This window comes from Schistocerca gregaria, chromosome 4, assembly GCF_023897955.1.
Source record: "Schistocerca gregaria isolate iqSchGreg1 chromosome 4, iqSchGreg1.2, whole genome shotgun sequence".
NCBI lineage: Eukaryota > Metazoa > Arthropoda > Insecta > Orthoptera > Acrididae > Schistocerca > Schistocerca gregaria.
Window position 1 is genome coordinate 77,624,937 of NC_064923.1, and position 22,485 is coordinate 77,647,421.

The 22,485-nt window shown below is 47.7% G+C and overlaps 1 protein-coding gene across 2 annotated transcripts in view; it reads right to left on the reverse strand.

Annotated features, from left to right (window-relative positions):
• LOC126267365 (la-related protein Larp4B-like) overlaps positions 1 to 18,839 on the reverse strand; it is a 759,608-nt gene extending 740,769 nt beyond the window's left edge. For both annotated transcript variants that reach the window (XM_049972524.1, XM_049972507.1), the window contains exon 1: positions 18,660 to 18,839. In XM_049972524.1, coding sequence (XP_049828481.1) covers positions 18,660 to 18,773 — 114 coding nt within the window. In that variant the 5' untranslated portion in view covers positions 18,774 to 18,839. The remainder of the gene's footprint in view (positions 1 to 18,659) is intronic.
• Positions 18,840 to 22,485: the final 3,646 nt, after the last annotated feature.

The window sequence follows — 22,485 nt, forward strand, 5'->3', positions numbered from 1 at the left end:
TCTAACACGTATTTGTTATGTTCAGCCTTACAAAATGTTGTAAATTTAGGATACATGTGACCTAGGAAATTGGTGTGTATTACGGTATGAAATGTCAGAATGAAAGTAGCAAATTAAAAAAAAAGTGCCCCCATCCAGGATCGAACCTTCGACGTCCTGCATACTAACCCAAAACTTTACCAATTGCACCAACTGTATAAACAGATAATACCTGCTAGCAGAACTAGTGACCCTACATGTGGTTACAGTGTTGCCAGATTGCCACTCTTTAACGTCCTTTTTCTGCCGGGTGTACTGGCCGGACGAAATTTTGTGACAAACATTTTTTTTATCGCTGGCATGTGAAGAGTCGCGATGCGAAGCCTGGGTGTTCGAATTTCGCTTCATCCTGTATAAAAATTACATTATTATAATGTAACGAGTCAGTTTATACAAAAACACTCTAAAAATATTACTGAACACCTCCGATATTTTGAGGCGTATCGTACACCCTGCACTTAAAGGAAAGTTAGTAGCCGTGTTTCTACGGCTGGGAGACGACGTCTATTAAAATTTCGCGCCACTCGCATAACAGTGGCTCTAGTAGCGCCACTATGAGGATGCAAATCAGGTTAGCTTTAAATATACGCTGTAACGGTCGTGAGTGTTAGTTACCTTTGAGAGTGGACGTGGTGAGTTGATGTCAAACATGACGGCCTTCAAGGCGACAAAGACACCGTCATCAACCGCTCACTGAATTTGAACGAGGTCGCGTAATAGGGCTGCGAGGAGCTAGGTGTTCCTTCTGCTATACAGCAGAAGTCTTGACTACTATGTAGCCATAGTACCTGACTGCTGGCAGCGATGGCCACCCGAAATGGAGTGCAAACTTCGCATTTTGTGTGGGTTTGACGGCAGAGTGTTTACAGTAAGAAATTGCAAGGTAGCTTCTTTCTGATTTCATGAAGATGCATTTACAAAGAAAATCGCGTTGTACAATGGACACATTCTGACAAGGACAGTCCACTTCTCTAAACTCGCTGCCATTAAACAAAACGCGAAGTTTCAAGAATACATTGTGGGCTTGAAAGAATTACGATCGTTTCCTAATCGTTTTGAGGACACTGTCAGTCTGACATTTGTTGTCGAGCTGTCTTCGAGACTGTTTGCCGTTTCCGCTGAAGGCGCCCCTGCGCACGTGCAAACGTAAGTGGCTGACCTGTAAGGTAATTCCCGTTTTATTCACAAATTCTTATACGTTAAAACTGTTCAGAACGTCTACATTGCTTCCCTCAGGTAGACTTTCGAAGTCTTCGTAATGAGGTTGCAAAGGTGCTACAATACTTTGGTCGACATATTTGTGTGAAAAACCCCTCTTCGATTATGAAATTAAATAAGTCACGATTGCGCGGCAAGTTGAGTGCGAAGCTACGTGAAATTGTCTGCGTCTATCTGCACATCAGCAGTTTGCACTAGATAAAGATTACGTTTTGTCTTCAGCGCGCCAAAAATAAGTAAATAATATTCAAAATTTGTTTTGTTTGCGATCAATGTTGTTGAGAGATGTGGAATATAAAATGAAATTGTATGCAGTGCGACTGCGTTGCCATTTAAATGCGGCGCGTTAGCAATTTTCTCATCTTCCCTCAGACGGTGGCGTGGCGACGGTGGAAATGTGAAGCGAGATGGAGCACTTTGGCACACGCGTCCAGGCACGGCCGGAGAGCCGAAATGCGTCAGTGTAGTATGGCACTTTTCGTGGGACAAGCTGGGAGCACAGGGGAAAGGGGGAGAGATGAAGGGGGGGGGGGGGAGGTAACACACTAAAATCCACGTTGCAGTCACACTGTCCACTAAAATTCCATAAAGCGCTATTATAAATGATTAATGTGTTTTCAACGCTCTATATTTGCCATACTACACTCCTGGAAATGGAAAAAAGAACACATTGACACCGGTGTGTCAGACCCACAATACTTGCTCCGGACACTGCGAGAGGGCTGTACAAGCAATGATCACACGCACGGCACAGCGGACACACCAGGAACCGCGGTGTTGGCCGTCGAATGGCGCTAGCTGCGCAGCATTTGTGCACCGCCGCCGTCAGTGTCAGCCAGTTTGCCGTGGCGTACGCAGCTCCATCGCAGTCTTTAACACTGGTAGCATGCTGCGACAGCGTGGACGTGAACCGTATGTGCAGTTGACGGACTTTGAGCGAGGGCGTATAGTGGGCATGCGGGAGGCCGGGTGGACGTACCGCCGAATTGCTCAACTCGTGGGGCGTGAGGTCTCCACAGTACATCGATGTTATCGCCAGTGGTCGGCGGAAGGTGCACGTGCCCGTCGACCTGGGACCGGACCGCAGCGACGCACGGATGCACACCAAGACCGTAGGATCCTACGCAGTGCCGTAGGGGACCGCACCGCCACTTCCCAGCAAATTAGGGGCACTGTTGCTCCTGGGGTATCGGCGAGGACCATTCGCAACCGTCTCCATGAAGCTGGGCTACGGTCTCGCACACCGTTAGGCCGTCTTCCGCTCACGCCCCAACATCGTGCAGCGCGCCTCCAGTGGTGTCGCGACAGGCGTGAATGGACGGACGAATGGAGACGTGTCGTCTTCAGCGATGAGAGTCGCTTCTGCCTTGGTGCCAATGATGGTCGTATGCGTGTTTGGCGCCGTGCAGGTGAGCGTCACAATCAGGACTGCATATGACCGAGGCACACAGGGCCAACACCCGGCATCATGGTGTGGGGAGCGATCTCCTACACTGGCCGTACACCTCTGGTGATCGTCGAGGGGACACTGAATAGTGCACGGTACATCCAAACCGTCATCGAACCCATCGTTCTACCATTCCTAGACCGGAAAGGGAACTTGCTGTTCCAACAGGACAATGCACGTCAGCATGTATCCCGTGCCACCCAACGTGTTCTAGAAGGTGTAAGTCAATTACCCTGGCCAGCAAGATCTCCGGATCTGTCCCCCATTGAGCATGTTTGGGACTGGATGAAGCGTCGTCTCACGCGGTCTGCACGTCCAGCACGAACGCTGGTCCAACTGAGGCGCCAGGTGGAAATGGCTGGGCAAGCCATTCCACAGGACTACATCCAGCATCTCTACGATCGTCTCCATGGGAGAATAGCAGCCTGCATTGCTGCGAAAGGTGGATATACACTGTACTAGTGCCGACATTGTGCATGCTCTGTTGCCTGTGTCTATGTGCCTGTGGTTCTGTCAGTGTGATCATGTGATGAATCTGACCCCAGGAATGTGTCAATAAAGTTTCCCCTTCCTGGGACAATGAATTCACGGTGTTCTTATTTCAATTTCCAGGAGTGTATTACATGCAGAAATACGATTAATACATGAATAGAACCGTTAAATCACCAAGTTTACCTTGTACGCCGTCACAGTCTGCTCCCAGAAGAAAAACGACCCATACAGCTTCGTCTGTGACACTGCACGAATATGGTTCACACGCCACGACTTCATGCCTTCAGAGCCTCACAGCGTCACATTGCGGTAATTAACCTCTCCAGATAAATCGAAGGTTGTTTCAACGCTGAATATCAGCTCCGAACCCAAGTGTTCATCGTCAAGTGCTTCCTGCATTGACGTGTGGTAACGAAGGCTCCAGGGCATGAAACTTCCATTCTCCCTCTCTAGTGTAGCATCTGGCATACCTGGCCGACCGATATTTTTCTGTTTGCAGGGACGACCACTGTCACTAAACTGTCGATACCAATGCAAAGTGCTCTTTTTATGTGGCGGGTTTCCCCCATAATTCCTTCTGAATGCATATCGCACTGTTGTAACAGATAAACATCTCGCATACTCGTATTCCAAGACACAGAATCAGTTTTCTTGTTGTGTTGCCATTTAGTCAGGGCACTGGTGAGCACAGCGCAAACCCAGAGAGGTTAGGATTCTGTCCTTGCATCTGTCATATTTGTAGATGCAATACTGTAGAACATATAGAACTTTGAAAACGAGTGACTCATGGATAGTGACCCTGTTTTGCTACGGCAGGGTGTATTGCTTCTGTGCTCAGTTTGGCAACAGGTGAAACTCTCCAACTTCCGCCAACTGCTTCACTCCCAGAGAAGTGCCGGGCTATGCTGAGTGTACAGTACCACTGGACAAGACCAAGTACTGATCAGTCTTCCACCACTTTACTGGTAGCCGTCGAACCCCACATTATCCTATTCTCCACGACAATCGCCACTTCCCTGACAACCTCAGGAACGCCTACCATTTTTCTTTCCACCTGTCTGAGGCCTTCTCCATTTCTGACGATCCCCGTCTTGATTACTCCTTCTTCCCTATCACCCCTGAAAGCACTGACACCTCTGTTCCACTGCCTGCCCCTAGTTTTCAGTACTTGGATCAGTTACCCCCCTCAGACATAAACGCTGCCCTCACCACACATGACACCACACTCTTCCGCTCCAAACGCGACACTGCCCCTGGTCATGATGGTGTCATCTACCGCCACCTCAAGGAAGCTCCTCCATCCTTCCTGGCTGCCCTGTATAATGTCCTCCTCTCCACTGGCTTTTACCCTGACCTGTGGAAAACTTCCTGTGTCCTGCTTTTCCCTAAGCCCAACAAACTCCCCCTCTGACACCTCTTCCTATCGTCCCATCTGCCTCACCTCTGTGTACAGTAAGGTCTTCGAGTCCATCCTCTCCTGCCACTACCTTAACTAGTACCACCTACTTCCCCTTACCCAGTGTGGCTTCTAGCCCACCTTCTCAGCTGACAACCAACTCCTTAACCTTACCAATATTCTTTCTCTCCAACTTAACTCCCATTGCTCTGCTATCTTTGTTTCCCTCAACCTCCAGAACGCCTACCCCTTCAAACTCCAGACCTATGCTCTCCCTATAAATATAGTCAATCTCATTGCTTCCTTCTCCTGTCGCCCCTCCTTTGTCACTATCCATAATTCCAACTCACAAACTTTCTATCCTACTGTCGGCATGCCCCAAGTCTCCGTCCTTTCCCCTCTCCCCTATCTCTTGTATACTGCTGATATACCCATACCTCCCCTACCTCTTCATCTCCTCCAATTTGCTGATCACACCGCATTCCTGGCGCTTTATCCCACCCTTCAGCGGTTCCAGTGTACCCTCCAAATTCAACTTGATAAGTTCACCAACTGGTGCAACCAGTGGTTCCTTTGTATCAACCCCTCCAAGACCCAAGAAATCATCATAGGCTGCACCACCTGATCCTTCTGCATCCATGATTTCTACCTAACCATTTATGGTCGTGTTATCTACCTTACTCCTACCCTAAAATATCTTGGCCTCATCCTTGACTGCCATCTCACCTGTACTCCCCATCTCCTTACTATCAAACACAAAGCCCACAAAAGACTCTGCATCCTGAACCTCCTGTCTGACCAGACATGAGGACTGCATCATTCCACCGTCTTTCACACCTTCAAATGCTTGATCTGCCCCATCTTTTGTTATGCCAGTATTGATTGTATTTCCGCCTCTCCCAGGTTCTATAAAGCCCTCCAAATACTAGAGCGTCATTGCCCCGCCCTCCGTATCCACCTTCCGCCTCCCACACACTCTTCTACGACCTCATCCCTTCCCCCCACCTTCTTCTTTTCCTTGACACATCTGCACCCTGTACATCATCTGCAGATTCGATCCCCTCACCCCCTGGCATCCCCCTTCCTCTTCACCCCCAGCCAATTGCCACACCTTTACCGTTGTCATGCCCTCTCTCCATCTCCACATCCTCCACCGCCATTCTCAATGCAACTTCCGGAACCTGCCCCTCCCAGATGATGAGCTTCGCCCTTACCTCTATCCCCTTTTACTAACTCTAATCCCACTGTCCTCCCCCTACTCCTGAGGACCCCTCTCCCCTTCCCATCCCTTCCCCTGAGTGGTTTTCATTTCGCCTACCCCCCCTCCCTTTCCTGTGCACCCTTCTCTGTCTCTGCACTCCATCCTGCCGTGTTTTTCCTCTTTCTCTCCCACCCGTCCGCCTTGTGCCTCTTGGTGCACCTCCTGCCCTCCTTTTTCCTCTTCCTCCTGCCTCCGCAGCCCCACCTCCCACCACCGCACCTTCTTCCCTCTTTTTCCCTCCTCCACTAGTTAATTACCATTATAAGGCTTCCAGAGGTATGCCACTTACTAAATAAGTACAAAATTTCCCGTTTCACACCCTACAGTGACAATACCGGATTGGCGGAAACCGCGAAATGGTACCAACTGCAGTCGTAAATTTTTCGAGGGTTTAGTAATCAAGGGGTAACTGGAAAGAGAGAGAGCTGGTTACTTTAAATCGTTTATTAATAACATGAAAGGGAATCAGTGGTTGGGAAGGGAGTGAGACAGGGTTGTAGCCTCTCCCCGATGTTATTCAATCTCTATATTGAGCAAGTAGTGAAGGAAACAAAAGAAAAGTTCGGAGTAGGTATTAAAATCCATGGAGAAGAAATAAAAACTTTGGGGTTCGCCGATGACATTGTAATACTGTCAGAGACAGCAAAGGACTTGGAAGAGCAGTTGAACGGAATGGATGGTGTCTTGAAAGGAGGATATAAGATGAACATCAACAAAAGCAAAACGAGGATAATGGAATGTAGTCGAATTAAGTCGGGTGATGCTGAGGGAATTAGATTAGGAAATGAGACACTTAAAGTAGTAAAGGAGTTTTGCTATTTGGAGAACAAAGTAACTGCTGATGGTCGAAGTAGAGAGGATATAAAATGTAGACTGGCAATGGCAAGGAAAGCGTTTCTGAAGAAGAGAAATTTGTTAACATCGAATATAGATTTAAGTGTCAGGAAGTCTTTTCTGAAAGTATTTGTATGGAGTGTAGCCATGTATGGAAGTGAAACATGGACGATAAATAGTTTGGACAAGAAGAGAATAGAAGCTTTCGAAATGTGGTGCTACAGAAGAATGCTGAAGATTAGATGGGTAGATCACATAACTAATGAGGAAGTATTGAATAGGATTGGGGAGAAGAGAAGTTTGTGGCACAACTTGACCAGAAGAAGGGATCGATTGGTAGGACATGTTCTGAGGCATCAAGGTATCACCAATTTAGTATTGGAGGGCAGCGTGGAGGGTAAAAATCGAAGACGGAGACCAAGAGATGACTACACTACGCAGATTCAGAAGGATGTAGGTTGCAGTGGGTACTGGGAGATGAAGAGGCTTGCACAGGATGGAGTAGCATGTAGAGCTGCATCAAACCAGTCTGAGGACTGAAGACCACAACAACAACAATAATAAATTAGAGTCAATTCTTTTACGAGATCAACACGCGCTGAAACCTAAAAGAAACAGCCTTATAATCAGTAAACAGACTTATAATTTAACATGTGTTCTTAATTACTGAGTGTTCTCCCTAATATAATCTTATGTCAAAATTCTTCATTAAACAATTATCTGTTCTTCTGGGATGGAAAACGGAAAAAATGTTCAATAACATTAGTGATTTCAGACACATCTTCATAAGTTTGACTGAAATGACAATAATCTGTAGATAAGTATCAATATATTTTTCATTTAGGTCCACTTTGTCAAGAAAGTAGTTTTTCTTGGAAATCATTTCATGAAACTGTTTATTGCATTCCTTTGCCCTTTGGACGTTTATGAAAGACAGCCCCCTTTTGATGTTGACATTACGGCCCGGAATTCCAATGTAATATTCTGCCAGCTATAGCAATTCCCAATAAAATTCTTCATTATTTTGTACTTTAAAATATATGTTGTCCAATTGCCACGTGCCAAACGCTTTTTAGAGGCAGAGTCCTTTTTTTGTGTTGCATGAATTTCGTGAAAGAATTTACTGTCATCAGCTAATTTCATCCACTGAAAATGCTTTAAATGAGTGCTAAATTCACATGCCGAGGACTTTAAGTAGTCTTGCAATCATGTACACATTACCTGCGTTTTCTCAGAAATCTTCTTACTGATTTTGATGTGGCTGTAAAATCGCCTTAAAATTCCGAGAAGTTTGCTTGGACAAAAGTTTTGCTCCAGTCGTTCAATTATGTTATTGACGATTCGTGAACGCCAGTCGGTTACCTCATTGACGGAAATATCTGACGGTTCAGTGTGTTTTATTGAGCTTCTGTCTATAACCATAAAATGGTTCAAATGGCTCTAAGCACTATGGGACTTCTGAGGTCATCAGTCCCCTAGACTTAGAACTACCTAAACCTAACTAACTTAAGGACATACTACACATCCATGCCCGAGACAGGATTCGAACCTGCGACCGTAGCAGCAGCGCGGTTCCAGACTGAAGCGCCTAGAATCGCTCTGCCACAGCGGCCGGCTAGCCATAAAAGAGTACAAGAGCCGTAAGTAACACTTACGGAAGTCGTCCTCGAACAAGACTTTCAATTTTGTCGCTTTGCTACCGAAGGCGAATTCGCACTAGGGTGTCTCAACACAGGTAGGAGGAGGCGGGTTGTCATCGGCTCAGCGACACATTCTGCTTTGCCTCGCTCGCTCTGCGCCTGCCTATTGTGTGTTAGACTCTTTCGGCCTACGGAGAAAAATATGACACACGGACATAAAAACGGCACTGATTTGTACAACCGAGGGAGGTGGCGCAGTGGTTAGCACACTGGATTCGCATTCGGGAGGACGACGGTTCAAACACGCCTCCGACCATCCTCATTTAGGTTTCCTGTAATTTCCCTAAATCGTTTCAGGCAAATGCCGGGATGGTTCCTTTGAGACGGCACAGCCGACTTGCTTCCCCATTCTTCCCTAATCCGATGGAACCGATGGCCTCGCTGTTTTGTCCCCTCCCCCGAACAAACCAACCAGCAAACCAACCATCCTGGTTCGTACATCTGTACAGGGTAGTCAGAAACGCTCTGAAAAGTTTGTAAGAGAGCTGAAGGATGGCTTGTGCTGAGGAATAACTATTAAGAGAAAAATTCGATACGTTGCGCTGCTTTCGAGTTATTTGTATTGAAGTTAGCCAATCAGGCAGTTTCGCGCGCAGATTCATGCGGTTCGCCTGATTCAATTAGTGTCAGTTGTTCTCACAGCGTAGATGGCGGCGCACGAGACTGCTCAGCCATTGGTTCGGATTGGATCCTTACTACCGTCTCATGTCCAGTTTTTGTATCGCTCTCTTGTTCGGTTTAGGAAAACAAACGAAGAATACATTTGGCGACGGTGTCTGTGGCGGGCCGCTTGAATTTACGCCCTCACCGGTCTGATTGGCTAACTACAAAGCTAATTAGCTCGGAAACGGCGTAGAGATCGATTTTTTTCTTAACAGTTATTTCTCAGCACAAGCTACTCTACAACACCTCTTTACAACTTATTCAGACTGTTTCTGAGCACCCTGTACGTCCTTGGGTATATCTCATTATTTGTTGCGCTTATGTCATTAGCTTCGAACGGCCCTTAATTGTGCATTCTCTGCTTCATGGCATTAAGCGTAACAAAAGCTGGACAAGTCGGACTTTCATGTTTGTGACCGGACACGACCCTGTGAAACCGGACACGTCCGACTAAAGCAGGACGCCTAGCAACCCTATCTCCTGCCCCTTTTTTGAAAATAAAACAAATGAAAGTCAGAAATATGTACTTCTTGTTGTCTTTGTACTAGAACAATTTCCAAGCGAGGTGTAATGACACAAAAAAATCGAGTAAAGTGTAAAGAAGCCCAGAAAAATAATTTCGAGCCATAAAGGGTTGAAAAATGCGGACCCCAAAGATGATATAGCGATCAGAGCTCTGAGCAAACTAAATGTGCATTCACATACTTTACACAGTGAATAAATGTCGCCACAGTGACAGTATTGGCGGAGATCATCAAACTGAAGGGCCGATCAGAGTATACTGATGGTAGGGCGCTGGCGTGTGACAGCGCTCAAATTGCGATTACTGGGGCGTAAACTCGGACGTGCTGCCACGCTGACCAGGTTTCCAGTTCGCTTTGTAGGGCAGCAGGAAGCCTATATAACGATTTCCAGGGACAAAAAGAGATTGCTTTTCTATATTTCGTATGGTTATTGATCAACTGTAAAAATTTAAAATCTCATGAATGTATCTATCAAGAGGTATAATTTACGTTAAAAGTGATACACAATGAGCCAAGTGTTACTGTTAGAAACTGTGTTGGCTTTGAGGCAGTTTCAGAGCGCATATTAGCCAGAATAATTCATCCAGTGTTCGAGAATCAGAGCGTTTATCGAATTCCACCAAACTTTAACATAATTTAAGCCTTTTTGAAACTTTTTCCCGATAACTTCTTCCACAAAATAACGAAGGAAAAAAGCTTGTCACTTACTACATATTATGTCATCGTACGACACATACACCGAGGGAAAAGTAAATCTAAACACTAAGAAATAATTAGTACAGTGTAATGAAATTTCCGGAATACCTTTGTGTAGGTATTAAAATTGCTACGGCACGAAGATGACGTGCTACAGACGCGAAATTTAACCGACAGGAAGAAGATGCTGTGATATGCAAATGATTAGCTTTTCAGAGCATTCACACCTACAACATGCTGACGTGAGGAAAGTTTCCAACCGATTTCTCATACACAAACAGCAGTTGACCGGCGTTGCCTGGTGAAACGTTGTTGTGATGCCTCATGTAAGAAGGAGAAATGCGTACTATCACGTTTCCGACTTTGATAAAGGTCGGATTGTAGCCTATCGCGATTGCGGTTTATCGTATCGCGACACTGATGCTCGCGTTGGTCGAGATCCAATGACGATTAGTAGAATATGGAATCGGTGGGTTCAGGAGGGTTATACGGAACGCAGTGTTGAATCCCAACGGCCTCGTATCACTAGCAGTCGAGATGATAGGCATCTCATCTGCATGGCTGTAACGGATCGTGCAGCCAAGTCTCGATCCCTCAGTCAACAGATGGGGACGTTTGCAAGACGACAACCATCTGCACGAACAGTTCGACGACGTTTGCAGGAGCATGGACTATCAGCTCGGAGACCATGGCCGCGGTTACCCTTAACGCTGCATCACAGACAGGAGCGCCTGCGATGGTGTACTCAACGACGAACCTGGGTGCACGAATGGCAAAACGTCATTTTTTTCGGATCAATCCAGGTTCTGTTTACAGCATCACGATGGTCGCATCCGTGTTTGGCAACATCGCGGTGAACGCACATTGAAAGCGTGTGTTCGTCATCGACATACTGGCGTAAAGCCCGGCGTGATGGTACGGGATGTCAATGTATACACGTCTCGGTCACCTCATGTTCGCATTGACGGCACATTGAACAGTGGACGTTACATTTCAGATGTGTTACGACCCGTAGCTCTACCCTTCATTCGATCCATGTGAAACCCTACATTTCAGCACGGTAATGCACGACCGCATGTTGCAATTCCTGTACGCGCCTTTCTGGATACAGAAAATGTTAGACTGCTACCCTGGCCAGCACATTCTCCAGATCTCTCACCAATTGAAAATGTCTGGTCAATGGTGGCCGAACAACTGGCTCGTCACAATACGCCAGTCACTACTTTTGATGAACTGTGGTATCGTGTTGAAGCTGCATGTGCAGCTGTACCTGTACACTCCATCCAAGCTCTGTTAGGATTCAGGATCTATGCACTCAAATTACGTGAAAATGTTATTTCATGTCACTTCTAGTATATCATATTTGTCCAATGAATACCCGTTTATCATCTGCATTTGTTCTTGGTGTAGCAATTTTAATGGCCAGTAGTGTATTGAAGTGATTAACATTGCAAGATCACAGGTTATTGTAAGCGCGAGAAAAGCCATTGCAAATGTGAACATTAATAACCGGTGTAACGTCCAGAATGTCGAATGCAAGAAATCAAACGTGCACGAATTGTGTCGTACAGGTGCCGCATGTCACTTTGTGGGACGGAATTCCATACCTGTTCCACATACTCGCCCAATGAAGGGTTAATTTTGGTTGTGGATGACGCTGGAGTTGTCGTCCGATAATGTCCCATATGTCTCATACGTGCTCGATTAGACATAAATCTGGAAGTCGAGCAGTCCAAGGCAACGCGTCGAAACGCTGCAGAACATGTGGGCGAGCGCTATCCTGCTGGATAACGTCCCCTGCAATGCTGTTCATGCATAGCAGCACAACGGACTGAATCACCAGACTGACACGCATTTGCTGGCACGTTGAGTGGGGCAACCACGCGAGTGATCTCGCTGTCGCACGGAATCGCACCTCAGACCATAACTCTAGCTGTAGGTCCAGTGTGTCTAGGACGTAGATGAGTTGGCTGCAGATCCTCATCTTGTCTCCTTCTGACCAACACACGGCCATAATGGCCACCGAGGCAGAACCGGCCTTCATCAGAAAGCACAACACACACACACACACCCTACCCTCTAATGAGCTCTCGCTTGGCACCACTGAGATCGCAAATGGCGGTGCTTTGGGATCAGTGAGCTGTACGCTACAGGGCTTCTGGCTCAGAGATTTCTTTGAAGTGACCGATTTGTGACAGTTCGTTGTGTCACTGTGATGCCATCTGCTGCTGCAGATGCAGTACGATTGTGACAGAGCCATACACCGAGCATTATGGTCTTCCCTCTCAGTAGTGACACGTGGTCGTTCGGACTCTGGTTTTCTTGCGACCATACATTCCCGTGTCCACCATTGCCAGCAGCCATGTACAGTGGCTATAATCCCGCCAAATCTTTCTGCAATATAGCGGAAGGAACATTCAGCCTGTCGCAGTCCAACTACACCACCTTGTTGGAACTGGTGGGTTTTTGATAATGGCGCCTTTGTCGCTTTTAAATCAACTTACCACTCCAATCTCAAAGATAACTGACGCTCATGACCGTTACACGTGGATTTAAAGCAAACGCGATTTACATCCTCATAGTGGCGCCACTGGCGGCAGTCTTATTCGACTGGCGTGAAATCTGAACAGACACCGTCTTCCAGGTTTAGAAACACGCCTGGCTCCTTTCATTTAAGTCGCACAACTCCTTGGTGTTGCGATTTTTTCCCCAGCACTGTAGTTCAGGAGATATAACGTCATAAACATTGTGGTTCCTGAAAACCTAGCGGTTACTTAAAGTGGAGTGCTAATTACTCAGACAATATTCATGCAGTTTTCACACTGAGAGCATTTTGCAACTTGCAAAATACTTTAATGATAATTTCAAACCTTTTCCATAGTTATTCTCGCTTACATACCTAACGTCAAGTATTTAACACATTAACTCCATTTTTTTTAAAGTAATCAGACGTCTGCAGCTGGTTTATACATAGGATTTACTGATCTAGTGGTATTTCGCTATAAAAATAGTACACAGTCTACGAAACGAAAAGAAATGGAAGGGACACGTGAAACGGTCGTTAGGGTGGTCGACCTGTGTTATTGGGAGTAGGGTTACCAACCACCCTGTTTATCTGGATTGCAGCGATTTTTAATGCAGTGTTTCAGCCCCCGGTTGCAAATTTATAAAACAGTAAAAAAATACATTTTTATACGACCATGTCAGGCTGTTGTTATGTGATATGTCATTTGATGGACTGAAATTGAAACAGGGCAGAACTACGGAGAAATGAAAGCAGGTTAGCGACACTGAAGGCGACTGTCGATTGTTTTAACCCCCTCACTTGATTTTCAGCTTCCCTCCTCTAGAGTGCGTACCGTGCATCTGGTCCGTCGTCGTTGTCATTGATGCCAGCTATTGGGACGCTAGAGAACGTATCGGATATGCCTAAAGATTGATGAAGTGAAAACGTTTCTAAGCGAATTGCTCAACTCGGAGACCAGATCAACAGTTTTAGAGAAGACTGTATCTTATGGGTGGTACGATTTCATGAACTATCGTTCTTGAGCTGAATATTCAGAACTTTTGAAAACTGTGCAGTACTTTTCCCAACCCTGGCCACAATCCAGTTGTGGAAAGGAAAGATAACTTATTAAATATACAATTGATAGACGAGAGAAGTAGACTTTCTGTACAATGTGTAAAGAACTGATTGATATTCAGTTATAACTATAAAGATCTCATTCGTTCTGAATACTCTGATAACATCAAATCCAAAAAAGAGAAGGTTCAAGGAAGCGAGAAATATGCCTTTGCAGAAGCGCAAGAGTCTGTGAATGGGCTAAAAGATATCATTTGCGTAGTTAAGGGAGACGAAAATTTAACTGTAATAGGGCACTGGAATTAGGTCGTAGGTAAAGTAAGAGAAGGAAAAATTGTAGGTGAATATGGACTGAGGGAAAGGAAATTTGTGCAGAGTATAATTTAATCATCACCGATAGTTGATATGAATCATGAAAGGAGGTTCTATACGTGGAAGAGAGCTGGAGTCACCGGAAGGTTTCAGATTGACTTCATAATGGTAAGACAGAGATTTATGAACAAGAGATTTTAAATTTTAAGACATTTCCAGGGTCAGATGTTGAGTCAGACCACAATTTATTGATTATAAACTGTAGAAAATAACTAAAAAATTGCAAAAATATAGGAGGTTATGCAGATGGGACCTGCATAAGTTGAAAGAACCATTCGTTTTTGAAAGTTTCTGGGGGTGCATTATGAAACGTTTGACTAGAACAGGGGCAAAGGAAACAGTAGAAGAGAAATGGTTAGCTTTGAAAGATGAAATAGTGGAGGCAGCAGAGGATCAAATAATTAAAGAAATAAGGCCATGTAGAAATCCTGGGGTAAAACAGGAGATATAGAATTTAATTGATGAAAGAAGAAAATTTAAGGATGCAGCAAATGAAGCACAGAAAAGGAATACAAACGTCTAAAAAGTGAGCATGACTGAAAGTGCAAAACGGCTGAGCAGAAATTGCTAGAGGACAACTGTAAAGATTTTGAAGCATATTTCACTAGGGGAACGATAGATACTCCCCACAGGAAAATTAAAGAGACCTATGGCGGAAAGATAGTAGTTGTATGAATATCAAGAGCTCAGATGGAGAACCAGTCGTAAGTAAAGAAGGGAAAACTGAAAGGTGGAAGAGGTAGATAGAGGATCTATACAAGGGAGATGAGTTTGAAGGCTGTATATAGAAATGGAACAGGACCTAGGGGAAGATGAGATGGGAGATATGATACTGTGAGAAGAATTTGACAGAACACTGAGAGACCTAAGTCGACAGAAGGCCCTGGGAGTAGGCGAGATTCCATCAAAACCTCTGATAGCCTTGGGAGAACCAGCCATGACAAAAGTCTTCCATGTGGTGTGCAAGATGTATGAGAAAAGCGAAATACCCCCAGGCTTTAAGAAGGAATGTAATAATTCTTATTCCAAAAAAAAAAAAAAAAAGCATTTGCTATCAGTTTGATAACTGATAGCTGCAAAATTCTAACACGAATTCTTTACAGAAGAATGGGAAAACTGAAAGCAGCGGAACTCGTGGAAGATCGCTTTGGATTCAGGAGAGATGGAGGATCATGGGAGATTGTACTGATCCTACGACTTATCTTAGAAGATAGGATATGGAACGGCAAACCTACGTTTACAGTATTTAGAGAAAGGTTTTGATAATGTTGACTGGAATACTCTCTTTGAGGGTATCATGGGTAAAACACAGGAAGCGAAAGGTCATTTAAAACTTATGCAGAAACCAGAAGGCAATTATAAGAATCGAGGGTCATGAAAGGGAAGCAGTGTTTGGGGAGGGAGTGAGACAGGATTGTAGCCTGTCCCAGATATTTAGCAAGAAGTAAAGGAAAGAATGGAAAAAGATATAAAAGCATTCAGGTTTGCCGAAATCGTTGTAATTCTGCCAGAGGCAGCAAAGGATTTGGGAGAGCAGTCGAACGGAATGGAGTGTCTTGAAAGGAGGATATAAGATGGACATCCACAAAAGTAAGACAAAGATAATGGAATGTAGTCGAATTAAATGAGGTGATGCTGAGGGAATTAGATAAAGAAACAAGACAAAAAATGGTTCAAATGGCTCTGAGCACTATGGGACTTAACTGCTTAGGTCATCTGTCCCCTAGAACTTACAACTACTGAAACCTAACTAACCTAAAGGCATCAGACACATCCATGCACGAGGCAGGATGCGAACGTGCGACCGTAGCGGTCGCGCCTAGAAACGCTCGGTCACCCTGGCCGGCTGGAAACGAGACACTTAAAGTAGTAGATGAGTTTTGATTTTGGGCAGCAAAGTATGTGATGACGGCCGAAGTTGAGAGGAGACTGGCAATTGCAAGAAAAGCGTTCCTGCAGAAGAGAAATTTGTTAACGTCGAGTATAGATTTAAGTGTCAGGGAGTCGTTTCTAAAAGTATTTGTATGGAGTGAAGCCATGTGTGGAAGTGAAACATGGACGATAAATAGATTGGATAAGAAGAGAATAGAAGCTTTCGAAATGTGTTGCTACAGAAGAATGCTGAAGATTAGATGGGTAGATGACATAACTAATGAGGAGGTATTGAATAGGATTGGGGAGAAGTTTGTGGCACAACTTGAGTAGAAGAAGCGATCGTTTGGTAGGACACGTTCTGAGGCAACGAGGAATCCCCAATTTAGTATTGGAGGGCAGCGTGGAGGGTAAAAATCGTGAAGAGATGAATACACTAAGTACAGGGAGATGAAGAAGATTGCACAAGCTGCATCAAACCAGTGTGAGGACTGAAGACCACTACGACAGTTGGGGGTGTGGTGGTGTAGTGCGAGGCAGTGGCACGCAGCGGCCAGCGGCCAGCGGCCAGCCAGCAGGTGCAACCTGTTTGCGGCCCAGCCGCCAGCTGGCCGCCCGGCCTCGCCGCGCAGCCGCCGGCTGCACGCCGCATCGATCGCCGCCGCCGCCGCGCCTCCGCTGCCACGTGTCCGCCGCCGCGCCGCAGCTGCCGCCTCCCGGCCACGCCACCGCCTACTCCACGTCGCCGGGCACTACGCGCACGCACGGTCCGGCCGCGACTGGTGCGCGGAGCCGCGCTGCTTCCGCCGGGTTTCCGCGCTATCCTCACCGGCGGCGGCCGGCCCGAGACGGCCGAAACTCGGCCGGCGAGTAGCGTACACCGGTATCAGCTCGGCCCCGCGAGATCCGCCCCCGGGGGCGGCGCGTGTGGCGGCGGCGGGCCTCCATCTGTTAGCGCGCGGCCGGCCGCCGCCCCCCGGACGGCCGCTGCCGGGCGGCGCTCGATATCGCCGCCGAAAAGAAGCGGCGGGGGCTGGCGTGGGTGGCAGCGGGGGCGGCGGCGGCAACAAACAAGGTGGCGATCGATGTGGCGTCGTGACGCGCGGCGCGGCGCGGCGCGGGGGACGGCGGTGGGGGCGGCCGGCCGGCGGCTCTTATCGCGGAACAGGTGGCCGCTTATCTGGCAGAGCCGCGTCTGGCGTTTCGCGCGCTGCCTTCCAATGTCGCTAGTACTGTGCGCTGTCCTCGGGTCGCGGTACAGAGGCGTCTAATGGGGCAGGCGAAAGCGCCGGTCGCTTCCTCGCGTCTGGGTGGGACATACGCGCAGACTTGCACACGGTATCACAAGTGCAGCTGCGGAAACGGATAAAAGCGCGGCCGGCAACGGCAACTCTGCAGGAGTGTCTCAGTTCTAGTGCGCTGGCGCAGGTATTACTCGCAAACGTATCGTGGGAAGCATTCAGAATAGCGTTCAAAAGCGACAGGCAAAAAGGGATCAGCGGTGTTGGCTGCTAGGACATTTTAGGTGGTGTTCACTCTGCCTTTCCATCGACAGTCAGGGAAAACAGAATTCCCCTGCAGCGGCTCGGAAGACTCTCTCAGCACGCACACGGCACTGCCAGATCACGTTGTAACATTTTCTCCAAATCCACACTTTTCACAGCGCAAGTACACTATTGCGTTTAGTTCTTCCAATCTCGCGTAACAGCTACATCACTTTCGGCAGCCAGACAACGTGATGCCGAGGGAAGATAACGATTTAACGTCCCGTCATCGGTCATTCTTCTCTCGGAGTAGTGTTGCTGACTCCAAAAGTGGACGTCGTGGATCCGACTCGCACCATTAACGTATCAAGTCTGTTCCAAACACGCTGCGCCTACCCTGTGTTCGTAGAATGAGGACATATGTTTGAGAATTTCGAATAAAATGCGAAAGAAAATGCCTTAGAATTGTTGTAGATGTACGAATTTAACATTACGTATCTAGAAAAAGCGAAGTGTGTGAGAAAGACGGCAGGCATCACAACAGCTGCTCCCGATTGCCTTTCAGTGAACTGATACTGCTCTGAAATTTGATGCACAACGAGAACATAGGAAGCAGGAAGATTTACAGACGTTAACGCGTAAATACTGTGTCTCGTTGTTGTTTAACTGACAACAGATGAGTACCATACGTTTACGTAGAAAGCGGCAGAGAAATGCGGAAGTTGGGAAGATGCATCGCTTCGCCACGACATATTTCACAGTCACACCACTGTTTGTAGGGTGTTGGACGAAACTCGAGAGCGAGAGCAATATTCCACGCAGCGTGTCGGGCTTTGAAACCACCCTTTGGCACGTACGCGTCCCTGACTTCGCCACGTACACACTGTCTCAATACGAGTTCGAGCCACAGCTGTTACGGTCGGAGTTGCTGCTAAGACTCAAGGAGAGTCATCGATACAGGCGAGGTCTGTACGGAAAGCAGCGGCTGTCGGGGCGGGGTGGAGGAGTCCGGGACGCGGCGCTGACGTGGGCGCGCCAGCATATGGCAGGGAACGTGGCACGCGGCGCGGCGCCCCACCTTCTGGATGATGAAGCAGCGCGGGCTGAAGGCGGTGCAGATGTAGGTGCCGTCGGCGTCCAGGCAGGCGGCGAGCGGGTCCTGCGCCGGCTGTCGGCGCTGCTGCTGCGGCATCCTGCTGCCTGCTGCTGCTGCCTGCTGCTGCTCCCGGCTGCCCGCGACCTGTTGAGCCCGCGCGCCGACTGCCGCCGCCGCCGCCTCCGCCGCCCGCGCCGCCCCCACCGCGCCGCCCCCACTACCCGCGCAGCATCCGAGCGCCGCCGTATCGAGCCGAGCGCCCGGACTCGGCCGCCCGCCCGGCAAAAATTACGCCCGCGCTCCTGCCCCTAATTGTTGTCCCTGCGCGGATTGCTGCCACGAGTAAACACTGCCGCGGCGCTGCACTGTGCCCGGCCCCTAGTGGCGGTCCCACGTTGATACTGGCTGAAAATTATTCAACTACACTACTGGCCATTAAAATTGCTACACCAACAAGAAATGCAGATCATGAACGCGTATTCATTGCACAAATATATCATACTAGAACTGACGCATAATTACATTTTCACGCAATTTGGGTGCATAGATCCTGAGAAATCAGTACCCACAACTACCACCTGTGGCCGTAGTCACGGCCTTGATACGCCTGGGCATTGAGTCAAACAGAGCTTGGATGGCGTGTACCGGTACAGCTGCCCGTGCAGCTTCATCACGATACCACAGTTCATCAAGAGTAGTGACTGGCGTATCGTGACGAGGCAGTTGCTTGACCAGCATTGACCAGATATTTTCAGTTGGTGAGAGATCTGGAGAATATGCTGGCCAGGGCAGCAGTCGAACATGTACTGTATCCAGAAAGGCCCGTGCAGGACCTGCAACATGCGGTCGTGCATTATCTTGCTGAAATGTAGGGTTTCGCAGGGATCGAATGAAGGGTAGACCCACGGGTCGTAACACATCTGAAATGTAAAGTCAACTTTTCAAAGTGCCGTCAATGCGAACAAGGGGTGGCCGAGACGTGTAACGAATGGCACCCTATACCATCAGGCCGGGTGATAGCCAGTATGGCGATGACGAATACACGCTTCCAATGTGCGTTCACCGCGGTGTCGCCAAACACGGATGCGACCATCATGATGCTGTAAACAGAACCTGGATTCATCCGAAAAAATGACGTTTTGCCATTCGTGCACGGGTCGTAACACCTCGCAAATATAACGTCCACTGTTCAAAGTGCCGTCAATGCAAACGAGAGGTGACCGAGATTTGTAACCAGAGGCACCCCATACCATCACGCCGGGTGAAACGCCAGTATGGCGATGACAAATACACGCTTCCAATGTGGATTCACGGCGGTGTCACCAAACACGGATGCGACCATCATGATGCTGTAAAGGTGACGTTTTGCCATTCGTGCACCAAGGTTCGTCGTTGAGTACACCATCGCAGGCGCTCCTGTGTGTGATGCAGCGTCAAGCGTAACCGCAGCCATGGTCTCCGAGCTGATAGTCCATGCTGCTGCAAACGTCGTCGAAGTGTTCGTGCAGATGGTTGTTGTCTTGCAAATGTCCCCATCTGTTGACTCAGGGATCGAGACGTGGCTGCACGATCCGTTACATCCATGCGGATAAGATGCCTGTCATCTCGACTGCTAGTGATACGAGGCCGTTGGGATCCAGCACGGCGTTCCGTATTGCCCTTCTGAACCCACCGATTCCATACTCTGCTAACAGTCATTGGATCTCGACCAACGCGAGCAGCAATGCCGCGATACGATAAACCGCAATCGCGATAGGCTACAATCCGACCTTTATCAAAGTCGAAACGTGATGGTACGCATCCTTAGACGAGGCATCACTACAACGTTTCACCAGGCAACGTCGGTAAACTGCAGCTTGTGTATGAGAAATGGGCTGGAAACTTTCCTGATGTCAGCACGTTGCGACAACCTTGTGTGAGTGCTCTGAAAAGCTAATGATTAGCATATCACAGCATCTTCTACCTGTCGGTTAAATTTCGCGTTTGTAGCACGTGACCTTCGTGGTGTAGCAATTTTAATGGCCAGTAGTGTATATGAAATAAACTGGCCGTTTCTTGTGAACGGTTCGCATTACGACGTTCAAACTGCACGGTTGGCCGCAGGAATTAGCTTGCGCAAGAGCACGCGCCTTCTTCTTGTCGACCACTTGCACTTGGAAATACCACGGTACAGCATGCCTGAGCGTATGGAGCGTATGGAGCAATACTAGCCCAGCTGCGGGTCAAACGAAGTTTGCGGCCGAGTTGAGGCTGAAGACAACCGCCCCAAGTGTGCTAACAGTCAAGAGTTTGATTCGTAACTTTGAGAGAACGGGTAGTGTTGGCGATGGCAGTATTGGCAAGGTCGGTCGTCCAGAAATGGTGAAAACGCCTGAAAGCACCGAGAAGACACGGGCTGAGTTTCAAACCAGCCCCAGGATATCATATGAGCTGAACAACAGGTGCGAATCAATTGCGAGACACTGCCACAAATTGTTGTTGAAGCCCTGTATTTCTTCTGCTACAAAATTCAAGCCTAGCACCCATTAAGCCCCAGGGCCATGGAACAGCGGTTGTGCTTCGCCATGACTATTCTCCACAGAATTAACGAACACGACTTTGATGTGAATGTGGTTTGGCTTAGCGACGAAGCCCACTTTCACTTGGATGGGCTCGTCGATAAGCGAAATTGACGCCTTTGGCGGACTGAGAAACCGCACCCTGAATGGGCGACTGTGTGGCGTGCAATGTCCAGTAACGGAATAATCGGTGTGATACTCCTTGATGACACGCTGATGATGTTTGGTTTGTGGGGAGCTCAATTAGTGGACGGTGACTGTCAAACAGTACGTGAAATTTTTGGAAGATGATTTCATCCCCACTATCCAAAATGGCCCTGATATCGAGAAGACGTGGTTCATGCAAGATGGAGCTCGACCCTATCGAAGCAGAGTGTTTGATGTCCTGGAGGTGCACTTTGCGGTCCGAATTACGCTTCTTGTGTACCCAGTGGCCAGTGGCTCGGGCCTCTATTGGCCGCCACATTCTCCGTGTCTAAACACATGGGTCTCCTTTTTGTGGGGCTACATTGAAGACAAGGCCGAGCTGAAAACAGCCATTCAGGAGGTCATCGACAGCATCGATGTTTCGACACTTCAGCGGGTCATGCAGAATTTCGCTATTCGTCGGTGGGTGCCACTTCATCGCGAATCATGTCAGGCACAACGAACATGTCATAATCTAAACCCGAATACCTGTAGTGACGTTTACCTGTTGAATAAAGTATGTGCACGCCGTAGCTTGTAACTACTTTAGGTTTTCTTTTCGTGTAGTACCTACTCCTATCCCTGCCGATCATAGATTGTTACATGAGTAGCATTATTTCATAAACTGTTGGCTAGAGCTCATTAAGCATAAATGACTGGGATGTCACTGTTTGTTCTATCCTCTGCCGAAAGATATCATTTATCATATAACGGTCTGAACACACTTTAATAATATCGAATGATACATATTGCTGTCCCTGTGTTTTTAAGAAGACCGATGCAATGTTCCTTCGGACATGGACGCATCGTTCTTCTCGAGAACACAGGCACAGCAATATCGTTGATATCAGCCGATACCAGGCAGCGAATGTCGTTTAACATTGTCCTCCCCTGTACGGGAACTACATAATACGTGTTCCAGTACGGGTTGTGACGCAGGAAGGAGGAGACATGGAAATTCGGGTCTGATCGTGAGATGTGCACAGGTAGCCTAACCGGCTAAGGTGGCCGCTCGCTTAAAGCGTGAAATCCGGGTTCCCGTCCTAGTCCGATACAAATATTCA